General features: G+C 48.2%; 3 protein-coding genes and 1 pseudogene across 5 annotated transcripts; 2 read left to right on the forward strand and 2 right to left on the reverse strand.

Moving 5' to 3' along the window:
- The first annotated feature begins 440 nt into the window (after positions 1-440).
- On the forward strand, positions 441-5,636 carry LOC117859912 (serine/threonine-protein kinase STY13). Of its 3 annotated transcripts, none has more exons than XM_034743117.2 (8): positions 441-600; positions 703-813; positions 1,992-2,178; positions 2,273-2,405; positions 2,516-2,711; positions 4,419-4,543; positions 4,632-4,790; positions 4,968-5,636. In XM_034743117.2, the coding sequence occupies exons 3-8, from the start codon at positions 2,048-2,050 to the stop codon at positions 5,274-5,276; spliced, it is 1,053 nt and encodes a 350-aa protein (XP_034599008.1). In that variant the 5' UTR covers positions 441-600; positions 703-813; positions 1,992-2,047; the 3' UTR covers positions 5,277-5,636. The 3 variants fall into 3 exon arrangements, with proteins under 3 accessions (XP_034599008.1, XP_034599003.1, XP_034599015.1); XM_034743112.2 differs by having other exon boundaries at positions 1,999-2,178; XM_034743124.2 differs by lacking the exon at positions 703-813 and having other exon boundaries at positions 1,999-2,178.
- Positions 5,637-10,569: 4,933 nt separating this feature from the next.
- LOC117835924 (uncharacterized) lies at positions 10,570-12,235 on the reverse strand. Its single transcript, XM_034715260.2, has 5 exons — positions 11,796-12,235; positions 11,588-11,643; positions 11,278-11,381; positions 10,879-10,917; positions 10,570-10,756 (listed from the first exon to the last, which is right to left on the reverse strand). The coding sequence occupies exons 2-5, from the start codon at positions 11,598-11,600 to the stop codon at positions 10,613-10,615; spliced, it is 300 nt and encodes a 99-aa protein (XP_034571151.1). The 5' UTR covers positions 11,601-11,643; positions 11,796-12,235; the 3' UTR covers positions 10,570-10,612.
- On the reverse strand, positions 11,636-14,746 carry LOC140221665 (zinc finger BED domain-containing protein RICESLEEPER 2-like; annotated as a pseudogene).
- A 1,533-nt stretch (positions 14,747-16,279) lies between these two features.
- On the forward strand, positions 16,280-17,657 carry LOC117864601 (ethylene-responsive transcription factor ESR2). Its single transcript, XM_034748730.2, has one exon. The coding sequence runs from the start codon at positions 16,591-16,593 to the stop codon at positions 17,458-17,460; it is 870 nt and encodes a 289-aa protein (XP_034604621.1). The 5' UTR covers positions 16,280-16,590; the 3' UTR covers positions 17,461-17,657.
- Positions 17,658-19,358: the final 1,701 nt, after the last annotated feature.

Here is a 19,358-nt window from a genome sequence, read left to right on the forward strand (position 1 = left end):
ACTCACTCCGTCACAAATTACTATTCGTTTTTACTTTTGTAGATACATAACTTTTGCTACGTATCTAGGTGCATAGTAAAAGTTATGAATCTATAAAAGCTAAAATGAATAGTAATTTGGGACGAAAAGAGTATATTTTAAAGAAAGTTAATGAGATAAAATTTGTCTACCATGTATTACTCACTCTAACAAATTCAAGGCAGGTTTGGTGAGATAAAATCTGTTTACTAGCTATCACTCACACTCCTATAGTTAGCTACTCCCTTCGTCCTAAATTACTATTTATTTTAACTTTTTTAGATGCATCACTTACTTTTACTACGTATTAACAAATAATAATTTGGGGGCGGAGGGAGCATTGGCTACTGTGGTTACTGTTGGAGACGCCTAACAAATCTGCGGGAGGAAAAATGGGAAATCGGAGTACGGGGAAGAAGAGTCGCGGCAAGTCAAATGCACTTCTTCCTTCAGTGTACGCTCCCTTTTCCCGTTTACCTCTCCCCCACTCTCTCGTGGCCGTGTTTCCTGGCGGCGACGGCTGGGCGAGACGCGCCGCCCAAGTCTTCGTCGGTCCCGTTGCCGGCGACGAGCACCCACCAGGTACGCCCTTCCTTTCCCTTCCCTTCTCTTCCCTTCTCGCTGTGCGAAACCGAGCTCCCCAAACCCTATTGTAAGCTATTTGTACTCGGATCTCCTCTCCAGGCCTTCCCCATCCCTTCCTCCCTCGCTCTCCCTCAGCCTTCCTTTCACAGCGGCGACGACCCCGTGGCCAGTTCTTCGCCGGGCGCTTCGCCGCCGCCGAGCATCCGACAGGTATGCCCGCCCATTCACTTCCCTTCCTGCTGTGCGAAATCGAACCCCCAAAGCCTAAGGTGTACTAATTCTCTTCGGATCTGACCATGTATTTTACCTGGTAACTTCGATATTTTTGCAAAAGTATCCGGCGTACATGTGTACACCCATGTCCTATACGGCTATACTGGGTCCGCCCTGCTTGTGATGCAATGCCACGGGCAATTCCTTTTCTAATATAGATGGTAGAAATGAGGGGAAAAAACAGTGGCTTGGTTTTAAATTGCCGTAGTTTTGCGCCGGACTTGCATTCAAACAGCTCGCTGGTTCAGTATGGGTGGCCCTGCATTGTCACTGTTTATGGAATTTTATTAGGTTTCTAGTAGTTCGTTCTTTTAACTTCTCTTGCTGTGGTCAAGGTCCTAGCTGGTTCTTTTTCACTAGGAGCTCAGGGGAAACTATTGTGGCGTGTGAGCATGTTGTGGAATTTAGTTGGATACGCGCGATCATTCGATTGCATCCATTTACGATGACGTGTTCTATTTTTGTACCTTTTCTACCAAACTTGTGAATGATTTGAAAGTAGATTTTGTCGATAGTGCACTGCCATTTCCAGTGAGGTGTTCTTAACGTGTACCGAGCTGTTGTCTATTCATCAAATTCTGCTTTTGGAAGGTACTGGATTGTCGGTATAAATTTATACCCAGTTGTCATGTACACACTGTCACTTGAACATAGGTTATAAGGCACAACTTAGAAGAAGACCCATATATTTGATGAATTCTACCTTCTTCTAGTATCCAAATGTACTGATGTATTATGAACAACCCTGATAGCTTCTATTGGTACAGGTGTAAACTATCCTGTGTATTCGACAAATTCTACCTTTTGAATTTATTGAAAACGAAATATATATACCTAATGAGGTATTCCACCATCTGTTCCCACTATTTACTTCTACCGTCTTCCATTTCTTTTCTTGGAATGTCACAATTTGTAGAATGCACGTGACCCTACCCATTTCCTGTAAGGTGCTCTACTCGTGAGCTATCCAACGTTGGAATACTTTCTGAAAGTAAATTTGTCGAATTCGCAAAGTCTCAGCCTTTTTACCTATATGTTCCGTGAGGTTTTCTATCTGTGCTTATACCTTTCTAACAAACCTCGAGTACTTTCTAAAAGTTGGTCTTTTCTTTAAGTTTGCAGTGGGGTCGTGTGACCCCACAGGACCCAGATCAGATAATTGCCATCAAGGATGGAATCTGGGAGTTCGTTCTACGCTGGTGAAGGTCTCTCCATCGATCCTAAGTGGCTTATTGACCCAAAGCTTCTCTTTGTTGGGCCGCGCATCGGTGAGGGTGCACACGCAAAGGTCTATGAGGGGAAGTAAGGCTCATCTTTTTGAACTACCATCTGCAATTTTCTGATCTTTGATCGATTTTCTTCTAGTTGAGCATTTATTTGATGCTGGGATTGGCAGGTACAAGAACCAAAATGTTGCCATCAAGGTTGTGCACAAAGGGGACACCCCTGAGGAGATGACCAAGAGGGAGGGGAGGTTCTTGAGAGAGGTGACCATGCTGTCAAGGGTGCAGCACAAGAATCTCGTCAAGGTCTACTTTTGCAGCGTCATGTCTATTCTTTCCTCATCAAGGAGATGACCAAGAGAGAGGAGGTTTTTAATGCATTTGTGTACTGAAAACAATGTCTGCTTGTTTAACAGTTTATCGGAGCCTGCCTAGAACCTGTCATGGTGGTGGTGACAGAGCTTCTAGTTGGTGGCTCATTGCGGAAGTACTTGGTCAGTCTCAGGCCTAGGAGCCTTGAGCCCCGTGTAGCAGTGGGCTTTGCGTTGGACATTGCCAGAGCTATGGAATGCTTGCATGCACATGGGATCATTCATCGTGATCTTAAGCCTGGTAAGACTTGTTTTTTTTTTCGCGATCTGATCATCTTGTGCTCTCTATTATTCACTGCTTATTTGGTGAATTTCTGCAAACTGTGGATAATACCGTTTTCTTTTCTCCATGTTTACTGTGCATGTGTCATTAATTCCTCTGGAAAAATTATTGACTACTTCTTGTTTCTAACAGTTGATTAGTTAATTTTATAGTCTAATATTAATCTTTAAATGGCATTTGCGTGGGTCTAGCTCAGGATGGAAATGTGCCATATAGTAACTTGCGGGATGAGAAGCTTCTTCTCCTTGCACTATCACATGCTATATCTGACAATATTTGGCTTTGCTTACATGTAAACAATCTATAATTTCGTGCTGGTGCTGAGTAAGTGATGCGTAGTTTCCTTGGCATGGTCGTATAGGTTGCATTGCTAATTTTATATCTAGCACATTCTTTGAATAATTTAATATGTTTTGTTTAATTTTTATGGTAAATTCTTGCCATTGCATGTTATTGAGATTGCAGAAAGTGCCACATAATTCTTCTTTTAAAAAAGCTGTCTTTTTCAGTTTTGGTGACTATAAAAACAGTGCCTCCTTTAGTTCTGTTGTATATTCTGATATGTTGATTATCAAGTTTTTTTCCCATTATGTACACCATCTTATTTTATAAGTTGTGATACGATGCATTTTTATTTCTGCTACCACTATTCCCTTCTAAGATGAAGTCCAGATGGTAAGTACCGTCAGCATTGTATACTCACTTTACCATGGTTATCCAAGGACCTTTTGTCCTGTGCTTGTTATCATTTTATTGTAGTGTGATATAGGTTCTATGGTGGATCTTAATAATTCATAAGATTATTATGATGCTGATATCAGGAAGCTTACTAAGTACCCAAAATAATGTTTTAACAAAACAAAATGATATCTTCATAGCAGTTCAAGGGTTTTCTTGGTGAGCCTCTGTTGCAGACACCTGTTTGAAGCTGTTGACTTTGATGTGTTTGGATGAATTCATATGTGGATGTACTCAAGTTTGAGTTTGTAATGATTCCTTATAGAGAAGTTTAGTCATCTTCAGTTATGATAGTCATGTTTCAAGTGTGGATTATTTTGTATGGGGATTCCGACAGGCTAACAGCACATGATCGTGCTCAGTTCAGTACTTTGATGTATAATGAAGCACTATGCTGGCCACAAATATAGATAATGCTTGTATATCCAACTAGATAGTTGATGACTGGTCATGGATATAGTTCTATAGGTAGCCTCTACTGCATAGTTAGTACTCCCTCCGTTGTTAAGTATATGGTGTTTAGGACAAGCTAATTAGCTTGTCCTAAATGTCATATTTAAAAACGGAGGGAGTATTAATAAATTTTAGTTTTGGATTTAGTTGGTATAGTATGCAACAACTTAAAGCTGCAATTTGTGTTGTGATTCTACTGTATAATTTATCGACAAAACATTTAGAAAATTACTTGTGTCTATCTCAGATCAGATATGTTCGATCCAACAATGCATATTTTTAATTATTTGAATTATTGAAGCATCAGTAGCATATTGTGGGAAACAGTTAGTTTTTAAGGACTTTTCTGTCTGTACATTCATCTTTTGGAGCTAATCTTTTCTCTCAAGTCATTCCTTAATGATCTGCCTGACACGTGTTTATTCAGACAAAGTTGATCTTGTGTCCATTGTTTTCCCCCTTCCCTTTTTGCAGAAAATTTGTTGCTGACTGCAGACCAGAGAACAGTTAAACTTGTCGATCTTGGTTTGGCTAGAGAAGAGACATTAACAGAGATGATGACTGCTGAGACAGGAACATACCGTTGGATGGCCCCTGAGGTTTCTATTATTCATTCATATCTGTCAAATTCGGGATCCTTTGTTTTCTGTATTATTTTTGTTAATGTATCCTGGAATGTCTCAACAGCTGTACAGCACAGTTACGTTGAGGCATGGAGAAAAGAAGCATTACAACCACAAAGTGGATGTTTACAGCTTTGCAATTGTGTTGTGGGAACTCCTACACAATAGACTGCCCTTTGAGGGAATGTCTAATCTGCAAGCTGCATACGCTGCTGCTTTCAAGGTAACATCTGATACTTTAATCATTAGCCATTATCTAAAATAATTGTTGGAGGGCGTCCCTGGATTGTGTTTGCTTGTGTATGTTTATATAGGCATATATCTCACATGGTGTTTCCAGTATGTTTTATCACATGAATTTCTTTTGTATTTGACCAGATGAAAGCCTTATTTTCTGCAGAACATCAGACCAAGTGCAGATAACTTGCCTCAGGAGTTGTCAGAAATACTAACATCCTGCTGGAAGGAAGACCCAAACGACAGACCAAACTTTACCCAGATAGTGCAAATGCTCCTACATTACCTATCCACCCTCTCGCCACAAGAAACCTTGGCCCCTCGCCGCACATTCAGTTCAGAGAACGCAATCCTGCCTCCAGAATCTCCCGGGACAAGCTCGCTAATGCATTCTCGGGGTGATGACACACCAAAGGGCAAGAAGGAAGACAAGCCAAGGGGCTTATTTTTCTGCTTCAGCGAGTGCTATTAGAACAACCCCAACACTACTCAAGAAGCTGCAAATACTGAAAGAAAACATCACCCCCAGATGCGCTGTGACAACCGATCGATCGAGTCTCAGCACAACCATAGTCCATACCCCCGAAGAATGGCGGAAGTTGTAGTCGAACTGTTGTTTCTGCTAATCAGGTCTCCCGCATCGCTGACATGTTGACATATCAGCAGGGTAAATCGAGTAACCTTTTGACTCCAGAATAGTAACGGTGGAAATAGCTTATCCCCCCTGTATTTTCGGTGAACCATGGTATCATGGAGTTACTGCTGCGCGCTTAGATTGCCCGTCTCGCGCGCCAATCGTATAGAAATAAACCAATAATTCGCATTTTCATCAGTCTCTCTGGTGCAAAGCCTGCAAAGGATACTGGGAGCTGTCTGTTCTGTGTAGCACTTTGGTGTTCTTGCCCTGTCAGTGCTGTTATGTTGGGAGTTCGATCCCAGATTCCCAGTAGAACTTATGGTCCGGTCCTATTCAGTGCCTTCTATTTGGCATGGTCGGACTTTAGGATCCTTTTGTTTACGACGTCATCAGTGTTCTTCTCAATATAACAGGGCAGGTCAGTCAGTGGTTTCTTTTTTTTTCCTTCCCTTTTTTACTGCAGGACCGACCGGACTCTAGCTAGGATCTGTGGACATAACTGCAGTTTTATGTGCAAGTCTGCAATGTAGATTACGAGGTGTGTACTTGAATGAAATCTGCAAGTTGTTTTGGGAGCCCATTCCGTCCACGTCCGGCGAGGCGAGGGGCCGCCGGGCCCGGGGAGAAACAGCGGCGGACACGGACGTGAAGGGGGTCACGTCTGTCTGCCTGTGCCTGTGCGCCGGGGCCGTCGACGAAGAATCCGCGGCCAGGCCACCCGGATCATGCGCCGCGGGCATCGGAGATTGACTAGGAAGGCTCTCCACCTCCTGCCCTGAAAGGCTGAAACACAGAACCAGTCAACCAGTGCGCCTAGGAGCAATCTGCCAATCTATTTGTAGTCGATACAACACAATTCATGATCAATCTCTGAATATCAAATGACATAAAAAATCCTACTGCCCATGTATACAACTTCGGCTTGCGCGCGTGTACTTTCGGTAGTGTGTGACCATGCCATGCGCCAAAAGGGCTTAGCTAAAATACTACGTTGCCGGTACTCCGTAGGAGAACACTGGTCTACTTATATTATAGAATATGATTCTGGGAGACATGTTTAGCCTCTGGAGACTCGAGCGGGGTGACAACATCGGGCGAGGCTTCACAGCACCGCATGTCAGCAAGTGCTTCCTTCGTGCCCCGTGGAGCGCAGGAGGAAACGGAGCGGGGATCTCAGCAGGTCTGTGCGTGTTCGTGGGATCCGCACGGGCGGCAGCATATCCAACCAAACGGCTGCTCTCTCTTCGTGCGGGGCCTGGCCGCCTGGGCCAACCGGGTGCATCTTGCCGAGCCTGCTGCGCGCGCGGGCTGGCTGGGTCCCTTTCCCCTTCCGGTTCCTTCCTCGCGGCTCAACTCGCGCGAGAGCGTGTTCGTGCACGAAGCACGGGAGGGCAGGCCGCAGGCGCGCAGGGCGAGTCTAGTTGTGGGCGAACAGCGCGGCCAGCTTTTTCTGCTGACGTTGTTCCCGGGCTTTGGACAGAGGTGGATTGGAAGGAAGGAGATTGGGGCCATGTTTGGTTTAAAATGAACTAATTTCTTCTCCAGTACCTCCCATTGCACCTCAATCCACTTCCAAACAAGCAGTAATCCCTCTCTTTGTTAGGTAAGAGCTAGGGTAGCACAATAGACCTGATCATTTGAATCAGGTTGCGATCGATTTGCGTCGTGATTGATCTGTTTCCAATTTTCACATCAATCTGTGCAGCTTGAACAACTGCTCGAAGAAAATACGAAGAAATGAGAGAAATGAAGGGCGCACTGAAGAACATGCATGTGTTCTAACCCTGGCTGGTCTAGATGGAGAAGCGAGGGCACTCACAACCCTCACAACCCTCCTACTAGGATAGTTTTCATAATATTAACGGAGTGTCATGTTAGCAATTTGATGATGTGGTAGTGTAGTTATCGAGAAAAGAGGAGGACTCGGTTTCTCACGTGGGAAACGAACTATACTCGCGCCCCAAAGCTCGTAGAAACCACCGAAATCACGTTGGGCGATTCTTCTCGTTTCCTTCCTTGTTTTGCCCCCCTCCTCCGGATCTGCTGCGCGCCCCTCCTCCCCGCTCCACCGCCGCGACCCACCCCCGCGCGCATCGCCCCCTCCGCGACGGCACGACCCACCCCCGCGCGTGCGTCGCCCGTCCCCAGGCCTTCAATCAACCAGTGAGAACACACATGACATGTAACGTACTCCCTCCGTCCAGGAAAAAAAATATAGTGTTCTAGCATTCTTCACACAAACCAATAAATAGATAAAATCACATATGCACTCCTACTTCAAATAATATATCATCATATATAAAACTCCTACTTCAAATAATATATCATCATATATAAAACAATATTTTAAATAGAAGACAAGATCAAGCATCGTGCCCTTAGCTAGCAGCACTCACAAACTTAAATTGCTATGTGCACGCACGCTGCTAAGTGCATGCTTAGAGTTGCAATTTTTATTTTACAAATTTTGAATCTTAACAAGTAGGACAACAAGATACGTCCAAAAACTCATCTCCACGAACGAGGATGCATGTACTGATCGGGATCGACGGTCGTATCATTGATTTGCGCGCTCACCGAACGTACAGTTCGTTCTTCATTGCGGCTAGCTGCACGTCTAGCTAGATGCTCGATCGGCTCCGATCCGTCGGCCGGGTCAACCCTAGCAAGCAGACATGCATGGCTGTTGCGCACCAGCTGCTAGCCTGCTAGCTGCTTGCGGCGCGCGCATGCACGACACTACGACAGGGCAGCACGCGATGCAGTACGCGTGTACACCCAGTCGCCTAGAAACAACAGAACAGAACCCCGTAGACGCTGCTAGCGTGCAGCAAAGCTACACGGTTGCAGCGCGCATGCATGGATGTGGCTGTGGCTCCGATCAACTCTAGCTGACCAGTATGGCCAGCTTCCAGCTACTAGCACTCCTCTCTCCTCGATCAGGTTCCTGTGCCTGCGTGTGTGAGAGCTTTTGTCTCTGGCTCCCTGCTCATAAATGGGGGCTCTCTGCTTGGCGCCTTCCCCTTGTTGTTATCACATGCCTGCAGGCATGCTCCGTGCAGCCGTGCAGGTGCAGCGATATGCTGCTTGCTGCCACACCGCGGCACCGGGCATTCCCGCCCACTGCAGACTGGCCGGTCACCTTCTTCTCCGATCCCCGCTCTTCCTCTCCCTGCGTTGCCGCGCGCCGTGTGCACCGGGAACCGAGACGGGGGGACAAGGAGATCAAGGCTCTGTCCCCGCATGCACGATCCAAAGGCTGCAAGGTGGAAGCCGGAAGCTCTGCATGGTCGTCTCTGCCATGCAAAAGGCTCTCTCTAGCTTTTTGTTTCTGCCCAGGCCCAGCCAGCTATCGCCTATAGTACCCCGAAAGCCTTTTCCATACTCCTGTGTACTCCGGTTAAAATCTTGTACAGTTGTACAGCTATGGAGACACAAGTGACCGAAGGACAAGGAGACAAGGAGTACGTAAAACAAGCCAAAATTTTCAGAAACGAACAGTGTCAGGACTCGGGACCTTCCATGTACTGCCTTCTACTCTATGCGTAGGAACAGTGTTGTCCTCCGGTGTCCGGTACTCCGGTCCTCCTCCCGTTTCTTGAAGAGAAACTCACACGGGAAAGGTATACATGTGACCCTATTTCTCAGAAAACAAAATAAAAAGAGAAAAGTTCTCCTACATTCGCATAACGCCACGAATTCCCGTTACCCCCCCCCCCCCCCCCCCCCCCCCCCCCCCCCCCCCCCCTAAATCCTACGGGAACGGTGTACGCGCGCGCGATTCGTACGTGTGGCCGGCGGCGGCTACATGCTACTCCGATCGATCCTACTGGCGCTGGTTTGGAATGTGGTGGGGGATCGGTGGGGGAAGTAAATGTGGGGTAGTGGGAGCGAGGGCCTGCTAATGATGAGGCGATTAATTCCATAAACAGCCTGCCGCGCGCGCATTGGCCTCCCAGCAGCGGCTGGCCGGCTACCACTGCAGCTCCGACTCCGATCCATGGCGCGCGCTAGCTGCGTTCATTCCATAGCCGGATAGCCCCGTCGGACGAATTATTACAGTAACAGAAGCACCTTCCTTCCACTAACCACCCGCACTTTAATTGCGGGGTCGAGGCTGGCAGGGGCTTGCATGCCTCGTTTCTGCAAAGATGATCGGGCATGTTCATGTCGCGCTTCGATTCGTATGCGTCCCTACGTGCATTGATCTCCGTGACTGCATGACCTTTTGCGTTGCGGATTGAATATTAAAATTGTACTTTGCCAAACAAAAGGTCAAACTTCAGCGGTAGTCCAATTGGCCAATTTGCTGTTTTGCAAACGGATTCTTTTCTCAATATAGTACTTCACAGAATCATTTCGAAAGTCCTACAAACCTACTACTTTCAGACATGAAAATTGCGACAAATATGCCTGGAATTTAAGACATGAAACTACTACTTGCAAACTACTTCCAGTGAAACCTACTATTTTTAGTGATGGAGCACACTCACTTTGGTTTGAGTGTCTAGTACTTGCATTCTCAAATTATTCTTTCAATGGTAGTTAGGTACCTCTCAAATAACTGTATTATGTTTAAAAATGACTTTCTTGTATCCCATTTGCAAAGTATAATACATTGTACTTATGATCCTCACTTTGATTCCCGTCAAAAAGCCTTCTTTCAGCGTACATGCTGTTGAAAAAAAGTTGACGGCGGCCTCGATCTGAACCTTCATCGCTTCATCGCTGACGGCAAATCCACATCTTCACCGCTGACAATGGCCTCAGCCCTAGATCCGCGGGGCCAGCTTCGTTCGCGGCTTCTACCTGCACGCCTTCAGATCTGTCAGCATAAGTTGATTTCTGGTAATGCCATTCTCCGTATGAAATTTCATATTTATATTTCCAAAAATGACACATAAGCAACAATGTATCCCTAGAGCGTGCACCCTCCGCCTCGGTTGCCTCGTCGTCGGCCGCGCTCATCGACTAGCCCTGCTAGTGGGGGATGTACCGGCCCCTCACCCACCCCTACCCGCAGTGTACTAAATTAATTACCCGCCCCAACCCCACCCAAAAAATAAATTAATCACCCCGCCCCACCCCACCCCATAAAAATGGGTACCCATGGTTTTGACTTCTTCAGTATCAAGGTGAATCATCCAATCCATTCCAGCATCCTGTAATAATTAAATAGGGGACATTTGCACGTCTACACAACTTCCTACAGTGGAATCTAGTGGACTTGTAGTTCGCTTCACTTCAGGAGGTGGCGACGGCTTGGATGGCCTGTTGGGCTTGATCTCTTCAACCTTCTCTGTTGGGACCTCAAACTGCAATGCAACGGCGCCAGATGACTGCTTAGGTTTCTGATAGGCATAATAGTAATCGATACACAAACCAAGAAGCAGCAAGCAAAAAAAAGATATGGTGCTCTTGGATATTTAGTATGTACCCTGAATCCACAGCCAGACACACAAGCATTGAAGCACTCCTGCAGGGAAAACCGAATTTGTCAGAAAGCACAGCTATAAACACCAAACATATCAATCCTAATGGTTGTATCCGTCTAGCATAACAAAGTTTGCTTCGTCGCCAACAATCTGATATTAAAAGTGAATGGTAGGCCAAAGAACACCTCTAAGTAGTTCAAAATGGCATCATGTATATTTTCTTCCTAACCATGCAGTTGTCTGAACATGATTCTGTAAAGTGCACATTGCTAGATAAAGAGAACAAATACAAAATTAGAAATGTAGCAGTAACTAGAATAGGTGGTAAATGGTTTATTTGTATAACTTCTACACGATGTAGTAACCAGATCAAATCAGTAAGGCAGCAAAATGTTACTCACCAAAGAGTAACTATCCTGCCCTGGTGATCGATCAATGTAAGCACTCCACTGCCGATCTTTCAACACTGGATCCTTGTAGTAGATTTCAGTACATTTTCCTATGTCTGAGGATTTTACAGCGAAGTAAGTTATCTCATATGCTACAAAATACAAATACATTGTTGATAAGAAACTATCCTATTTTGGTCCTATATATATGAGTTGACACAGGAAGAATTTTGCTGTCCTGAATCACAACATCTTGATTTAGTGACAGAAATCAAACTCTTTAGAACAATCAATCTAATCACAGAGGACATTGTTTGGGTACCTTTAAGAGTCATTTGAGCTTCTTCGAACTCAAAGAGGCATCATTATCTCAGGTGGCTGCAGATGCAAAGAGGCATACTGGAGACATCAGTACATGTATATGCAGTAATAACTTGCAAAGATATAACTGTCTTAGTAACATACTAATATGTTCAAAAGAAAAAATCTGGATGCAGCTCAGCTCAGAAACCTCAGTTAGTAAAAATTACCTTCATTAGTGGGATACTTGTACAGCCAATCTTTGCAACAGACCAAAGCTTCAAGAGTTTCTGGTGTCATTGAGCTTCGATTGTCACTAAGAATCCGACCACTCAAGCTGAATGCTGATTCAGAAGAAACAGTGCTGAGTGGAATTGCTAAGAAATCGCGTGCCATCGCTGACAGCACAGGGTACTTGTTGGAGTTTGTCTTCCACCAAGTCAGAATTTCAAAATTTTCATCTGTTCTCACTGGTGGTTCATCTAGATATGCATCAAGTTCTGATTTTTCAATCCAAGTCCCTCTCCTCTGATGCCTATATTCAGCAAATTCTTGTTCTAGTCTTCTTTTTCCAAGAACTAGCACTGGAGAACGGTTCACCATGCTCATGGACGCACCAGTTTGTGATACTACATTTGTATCATTTTGTTTAATAACCTCTTCATACTTCCTGAAATATAGGCGAAGCCACTCTTTAGCCTGATTTTTGCTCAAGTCAATGTCAATAAAGTTCCTGCACACCTTCTCATAAAAGAAGTCTAAGAAGTCAACTTTTGTTCTTGGATCAAGTATGCTGCAAATAACAAGGACCATATCGTAATTTCCATTCCAATACTTATCAAATTTCCTCTCCATTGCTTTTGCCAAATCTGCGATAACCTCATCCTTGTACCATTCTGGACTATTTAGAGTTTGATGGATACAAAGCACATTATCCAGGAACATGTGGGAAGTAGCGTATCTATCAGCTGAGAACGCCCTGGTAGTTTCTTCAAAAACTCCAAGAAACTCACCAATATATTCAACTTTGCTAAACTCTTCTTCAGTTGGAAATGGTTGCTGATTTGCTTGGGCATATCGCTTCAAGACGATCTTGTACTTTACTGCCTCCATAATCATGGCATGGGTTGAGTTCTAACGGTTGGGAACATCAAGGACTAAACCAGCCTTTGCAGCAAGACATTCCCTTTGAGCTATCTCATTGAAATCCTGGATACGTGATGGTGATGAGTTAATGTGCCTAATCAGGTCTCTTATCAACTCTATCACAGCACTAACAACGTTCATACCATCTTGGACAAGAATGTTGAGTATATGAGCACAACATCTAACAAGAAGATGCTCACCACCAAATAACATGTCAGACTTTCCGCTTTCTTGCAAAAGATCACAAGCTGCCTTGTTATTTGCTGCATTGTCGAGTGTGATGGTAAACATCTTCTCTTTGATACCATAATCTGTTAGAACAGTTGTAATGGCTTCCTCAATAGCTACACCCGTATGTGGATACTTCAGATCCTTAAATGCAATTATCTTTTTCTTCAAAACAAAATCAGGGCCAATATAGTGAGCTGTCACACAAATATATCCCAACTTTTGGTTTGATGTCCAAAGATCAGATGTGAAGCAAATGCGAGAGTTAAGACTCTGAAGTTCACTTCGTAATTCTATCTTTGCTCTCTCAAACTTAGCAACACATTCATTACGAATCATTTGTCGCCCTATGCATCTAAATGAAGGTTGCAATGACTCCATCCAAGGCTCAAACCCTTCATCATCAAACTTATTGAATGCTACATCAGCTCTAACACACCATGCAATCATCAAGTCACGACTTCTCTGTTGATTAAAGGTGAATGAACCATCTACAGGCTTTTTCTTCATTGTAGCGACAAATTTGTTCCTATCATCACTAGGGATTGTGGGGCAATGCTCCGCAATGTGAGTTCGGTGGCCGGCGGCAGTGCCGCCTTCCTTGGTGGAGCCCTGCCCCCGTGAGATCTGCGTGCCCACCGTGAGACCTGCGCCCCCCGTGAGATCTGCGTGCCCCCAAGAGCGGCGGCAATCGGCGGTAGGAGCGGCGACGGCCGACAGTAGGGGCGGTGGCGCCGGCGACCGGCGGCGGTGGTGCTACTTCTTGCGCCCGCAAAGCCACCTCCGTGAGCTGCTGCGGCGCTGCGCGAGGTAGGACCGTAGGATAGATCCCTTCGGCGGTGGCGTGGGTGTTCTAACCCGCCCCGACCCGCAAATGCAGCACCCCAACCATCCCCGACCCGCTGGACCTCTATACCCGCAACTACCCATAAAAACGAATCCCCACGTAATAACCCGACCCAAAATCCCCATTTGCCCCCGCCCCACTAGCAGGGCTATCCTCGACACTGGTGAGAAAGGGACATCCTGAGTGGCTCGAATGAGAGCTCTGCCTCCACCGTGCAGCTCAAAATTGATGGTGCGATCTAACTTGGCCGAGCACTAGTTCGAGCAAATTTTCAGCAGTTTTGTGCTCCAATTTCATGCTTGGATCGAAAATATGATCGGGATGGTTGTACCCGAACAGCATTTTACAGGTGCAAAAGAAAAATCGATAGTATTCTTGTGCACAAGATATTACTAGGCGAAATGTTTTACAGGTGAAAAAGAATACGATATTGCCAAACAGGGCCTTGGGCTGGTATCGCCTTGCTCTAAAAATGTTCAGCGAGGGGCATCCGCAACGGGTCGTTAAGGTGTGTCGATAGCAGTCCATGTCGGAGAGAGGAGAGGAGAGAGAGAAAACGTTGCTAGACGTAGCGACTCTCGCTAGCACGCAAATCCACGCCAGCGGGTCCCACGAACGCAGATTCCACCTTCCCGTGCCGAGCGGGAGGGAGGCGGAGCCCGGCCTCGCATGATCCGATGCAGGCTGCCTCCGGCGATGGCGGGTGGAGCACGGCCGCAGCGGTGCCGCCACGGGCTGGGGGGACGGAGCTTGGCCGCCGCCGCCGAGCAGCCGGGTGGAGACGAGCTGCGCCGGTCGCCGTCTTTTTAGCACTGGCCCGACCGGTGCCGAGACCACCACGACGGTGGAGGTCGGCTGGGTGACGACGATGGGGAGGGGAAGCCAGCGCATGGATGGCGAGGAGGTGGAGACGGCAACGGCGGATGGGGCCAAGGTAGAGCGGGCATGGCCGTCGGTCATGCGCGGAGACGAGCATGGCCGCCGGTGCGGGCGGGGAGGAGGCGCCGTCGCGGGGCGGAGGCGTGGCCGCCGGCGGAGGGGCGAGGCAAAGCGCGGCTGTGGGCATCCTCCCGCGTCGGCGCACGAACTCGACCGGCCTCGGGGCTACAGGCGCGGCATGCACAAGCGGGCGCGGCCACCAGACCGCCGGCGTGGAGCCGGCTGGGGAGGCGAGCATGGCTGCCAGCGCGGGTCGAGACGGGCGCCGCGGCTGGCACTGGGCAAGATGGGCGCGGCGACCGGCGCTGGGGTGAGGAGCGTAGCGGCCGGCGAGGACGAGCCGTGGGCGCAGAGGCGGAGCAGCCCGGCGGCAATGTTTCTGGATGAGACGGAGAGGATGAGGAAAGTAAAATAAATTGGACAGCCCGGCGGCAATGTTTCTGGAAAATAAATTGGAACGCGGGACCCACAGGTGAGTGGCTTAAAGATAAACTGTTGAAGCACTGGCCGTTTGTGCTGTATACAAGCTGAGGTGACAATGACACCTCCTCCCTCCATCTCAAAAAAAATTATTCTTTTAGCCTTCGAAACTTGTCCCACAGAGGTCCTGTTTGGAATATTCATGTTAAAGTTTAACAAGTGTTAAAATTTTAACACTCTCAAATGGAGTGCTAAAGTTTAACATATTGGGGTGTTTGGATGGTGTGTTAAACTTTAACACCTTTGATGGGAAATGACTCTATTGGCCCCTCATTTATGGCCGGCGGAGAGAGAGGGAGGAGAGAGAAGGGGGCAATGGTGGGAAAAAGTGAAGAGGGGACCACTTTTAACAAGTTTAACAACTTTTAACACCCCCTTGAGGTGTTAAAGTTTTTAGGGTGTTAAACTTTAACACCTAAGTTTTAACACATCTGTTTGGATCTTAAAGTGTTAAAAAGTGTTAAAACTAGGGTGTTAAACTTTAACACCCTCAATCCAAACAGGCCCTAACACATTTTTATCACATTACCTCCCAAACACACGTGTTAAAAGGGATGTGTTAAAGTTTAACACCCACAATTTCATAAACACCTCGAGGGGATGTTAAAAGTTGTTAAACTTGTTAAAAATATCCCCTTCTCCACTTTTTCCCACCATTGCCCCCTTCTCTCTCCTCCTTCTCTCTCCGCCGGCCATAAATGAGGGGGTAATGTAGTCATTTTTCACTAAAGGTATTAAAGTGTAACACACCATCCAAACATCCCAATGTGTTAAACTTTAGCACTCCATTTGAGAGTGTTAAAACTTTAACACTCGTTAAACTTTAACACAGGGTATCCAAATAGGCCCAAAGAGTATTCGCATAACCTTCACACAATCCAACAAAAGCTCTCATAATACCTTTTGATTCAGTTAAAATGCCCGAGTCAAATTCACTAAATAAGGAAGCCTAGTAGGTCGGACAATTATTGCAAGCATACATACATTTATTAAAATACTTTGAACTTTTAGCATTGTTATTATATTATCTAAAATTTTCTAAATAAATAGTTTTCGTGGGATGGTGGGGTAGGCATTATAGAGAGCAGCTCACGTTAGCCATCGCGGGTGCGTTTTGCGGACAATGTTGAATAACCATCACTTCACCACAGTATAAACACAGGCGCCACCCGCCCCAGGCCCCGTGGCAATGGACCATGCCACCGTCTCGGTGCATGAGCACTTGAGCAGCCGCGCCTCTCTAGCTTCCCCTCTATAAGTAGCGCACGCACTCCACACCGATACCCAGTTCCCCAAACATACTCCTCGGCCAGCAGCCGCAACGCCACAGAGCTACCCCGAGTCCCGACCGACCAGTTCGCTTGCGCAGCGCTCCGCGTCCGGCCATGGAGGACGCGACCAACGCGCACCTCTACGCCCACGCTCACCTCCACCGAAGCAAGCGCCCCTCTCCGGCCGCCTTCAAGGAGGAGGACGGCGACTGCGACGCGCTCCACAAGGGGGCGCGGTACCGCGGCGTGCGGCGCCGGCCGTGGGGCCGTTTCGCGGCGGAGATCCGCGACCCCGCGTCCAGGGAGCGGCGGTGGCTCGGCACCTTCGACACCGCCGAGCAGGCTGCTTGCGCCTACGACGTCGCCGCGCGCGCTATGCGCGGCAGCAAGGCGCGGACCAACTTCCCCGTGCACGCCGCCGCGGGGTTCTGGCCGTGGGGCGCGCCGCCGCAGCCGGCGCACACGCTCAACCCCTTCCTCCTGCACAACCTCATCATGAGCTCCTCCCACCACGGCTTCCGCCTCCTCCACCAAGCGGGCCACGGCCACGTCGTCAACTCCTCCGCGCCCTCCAAGCCGCCGGCGCCGGTCGCCGCGGCCATTCCAGCGCCGTCCCCTGTCGCCCCGCCTCCCAGTGATCTGGACGACGAGGACGTCGACGACTGGGCCGGCCTCATGCGGGGCGAGCCCGCGGACGCCGGGCTGCTGCAGGACGCGCTGCACGGCTTCTACCCTGCTGGCACTCGCCCGCGCGGCGGCGCCAGCCGCAGCCTTTCCGCTTCCGGCGCCGACGCCAGGGCGGCCGCCGCAGATGTGCCGGTAAAGCAGGAGAGGTACGATGCGTTCGTCGACATCGACGGCGAGGAGGGCGGCGAGTACCCGATGATGCCGCAGGGTCTGCTCGGCGACGTGATCCAGTACCCGGCGTTCATGGAGGTCGTGGCCGCGCCGTCCGCCCCCACGCGCCGCGGCCGCTGGGGCTGATGGCTCCGGCGCACGCGCGATGCGTCCATGCATGCGTGCATGGATGGCGTCATGGCGCGGGTGTGGCCGAGGGGAGCATGAAATGGAGGATTTGGTGCTTTTGGGGACGATTGCTTGCTTGATTCCATGGCGGCGGCTGCCTAATCAATCATCTACTAGTCATCTTGGGTTTTGCTAGCGAGCTAGTAGATCGACATGGCGTGCGTGGGTGCGTGGTGGTGTGTGATCTGTAATTGTTCAACTAGGAAGGATTTGTGTTGGTGATTGCATGGAATCAAAGCTAGCTTGTTCTCGGTGGATTTCGACATGGCTCATCATGCATGTTCTCGGTTTCCTACATGCGTGTTGCGGTGTTGGGATCGAGCTCCTGTATTTTCTTTTTTGCGTTTTTTAAATCTTCGAGAATGCTTTTGGTCAGAAGCGTTACATCGACCGCAAAATGAATTCACCGTTTCTCCTGGAAAATGGACGATTGGAACGCTAGTACTAATTGTTTTGGCCGGTTAGCGCGCTGCATGCTTACATGATGAAACGGTTGCGCGAATGAGCTGAGCATGATCGCCTGCGAGGCATGAAATCTGACTTGGGTGTGGATTTTATTTTGGGTCTGCATGGAGATGAAATTGCAAATGTATATAATATACTCTCTCCGTTCTAGACGAATATACCCTAGTTAATGGCAATGCTAGATAATAAAAACTTAATTTAAGTAATAATTCACCAATTAGTCACGTCTCTTGTCAATTTCAAAAAAAAGCAATCTTCCAAATATGTTTATAATACCTTGTATTTGAGGACACATTGCCATGGGAAGCGCCTTCAGTACTGGTTCCTAACCCCCTTTAGTACCAAGTAGCAATAACCTTTAGTACCATTGTGCAATTGAAATTGCTATTTCGGTATTAAAGGTCTCCCTTTAGTACCGGGTCAAATAACAGGTACTAAAGGGTATTAAAAAATAAAAAAATAAATTCCACCGGCCCGAGTCACACCCCGCTGGCCCGACCGTCCGAGCCTGAGGCCGAACCGTACCCGCCTGAGCCCAAGCCGCACCCCGCCGGCCCGACCGCTCGAGCCACACCCCGCCACTGCCGCTCCATCCGCTCGACCAACGGCGAGCCCGTGTCTCATCGCCGCTCCATCCAGTCACGCCGAGCCCACTAGCCGCGGCCACTCCGTTGCCACCGCTGCCCTCGGATCTCGTCGCCACCTCCACCGCCACCCTGTCGCGCCGAGCCCACTAGTTGTGGCCACGCCTCACCCCGTCGCCGCTCCTCGCCTCAGGCACAAGGTGAGGGGCGAGCGGAGGGGGGAGGAGAGGGGAGGCCGGGGAGGGAGGGAGAGGGTCGGTGTGAAGGGAGGGAGAGGGCCGGTGTGAAGGGAGGGAGAGGGGAGGGGGAGGAGGAGGGGGAGGGAGGAGGCCGGTGCGGATAAGGTTTGCACGGGGAGGGTAGAGGATAAGGCTACGCCTTTAGTACCGGATGCAGGCTTCACCCGGTACTAAACTAAAGGTCACCGTTTAGTACCGAGTGAAGTCTTCACCTGATATTAAAGGCCCTCAGGCACATTAGTACCAGTTGGAGACTTCAACTAGTACTAATGAGTGACCTTTAGTACGGGGTGAAGCCTCCACCCGGTACTAAAGGGGTCACGGGAGGCTTCTCGGGACTAGCCGTTAGGCCCGGTGCTAATGCTCACATTAGTACCGCGCTAAAATGCAACCAGTACTGAGCCTCGGGACGATTGTTGAGTTTTCAGTAGTGACAAATTTTAAACGTTTTGATGTCTTGTATTACAGAACGGAGAGAGTATGTTCTTTTAAAAAAAAGCGTAATAGCTATTTTTAATTTTTATCCCTTATAAGGCTGACCGTTTTAGTCCTCAAAACTTTTATTTTG

The sequence above is a fragment of the Setaria viridis genome, chromosome 1, assembly GCF_005286985.2.
Source record: "Setaria viridis chromosome 1, Setaria_viridis_v4.0, whole genome shotgun sequence".
NCBI classification, from domain to species: Eukaryota; Viridiplantae; Streptophyta; class Magnoliopsida; order Poales; family Poaceae; genus Setaria; species Setaria viridis.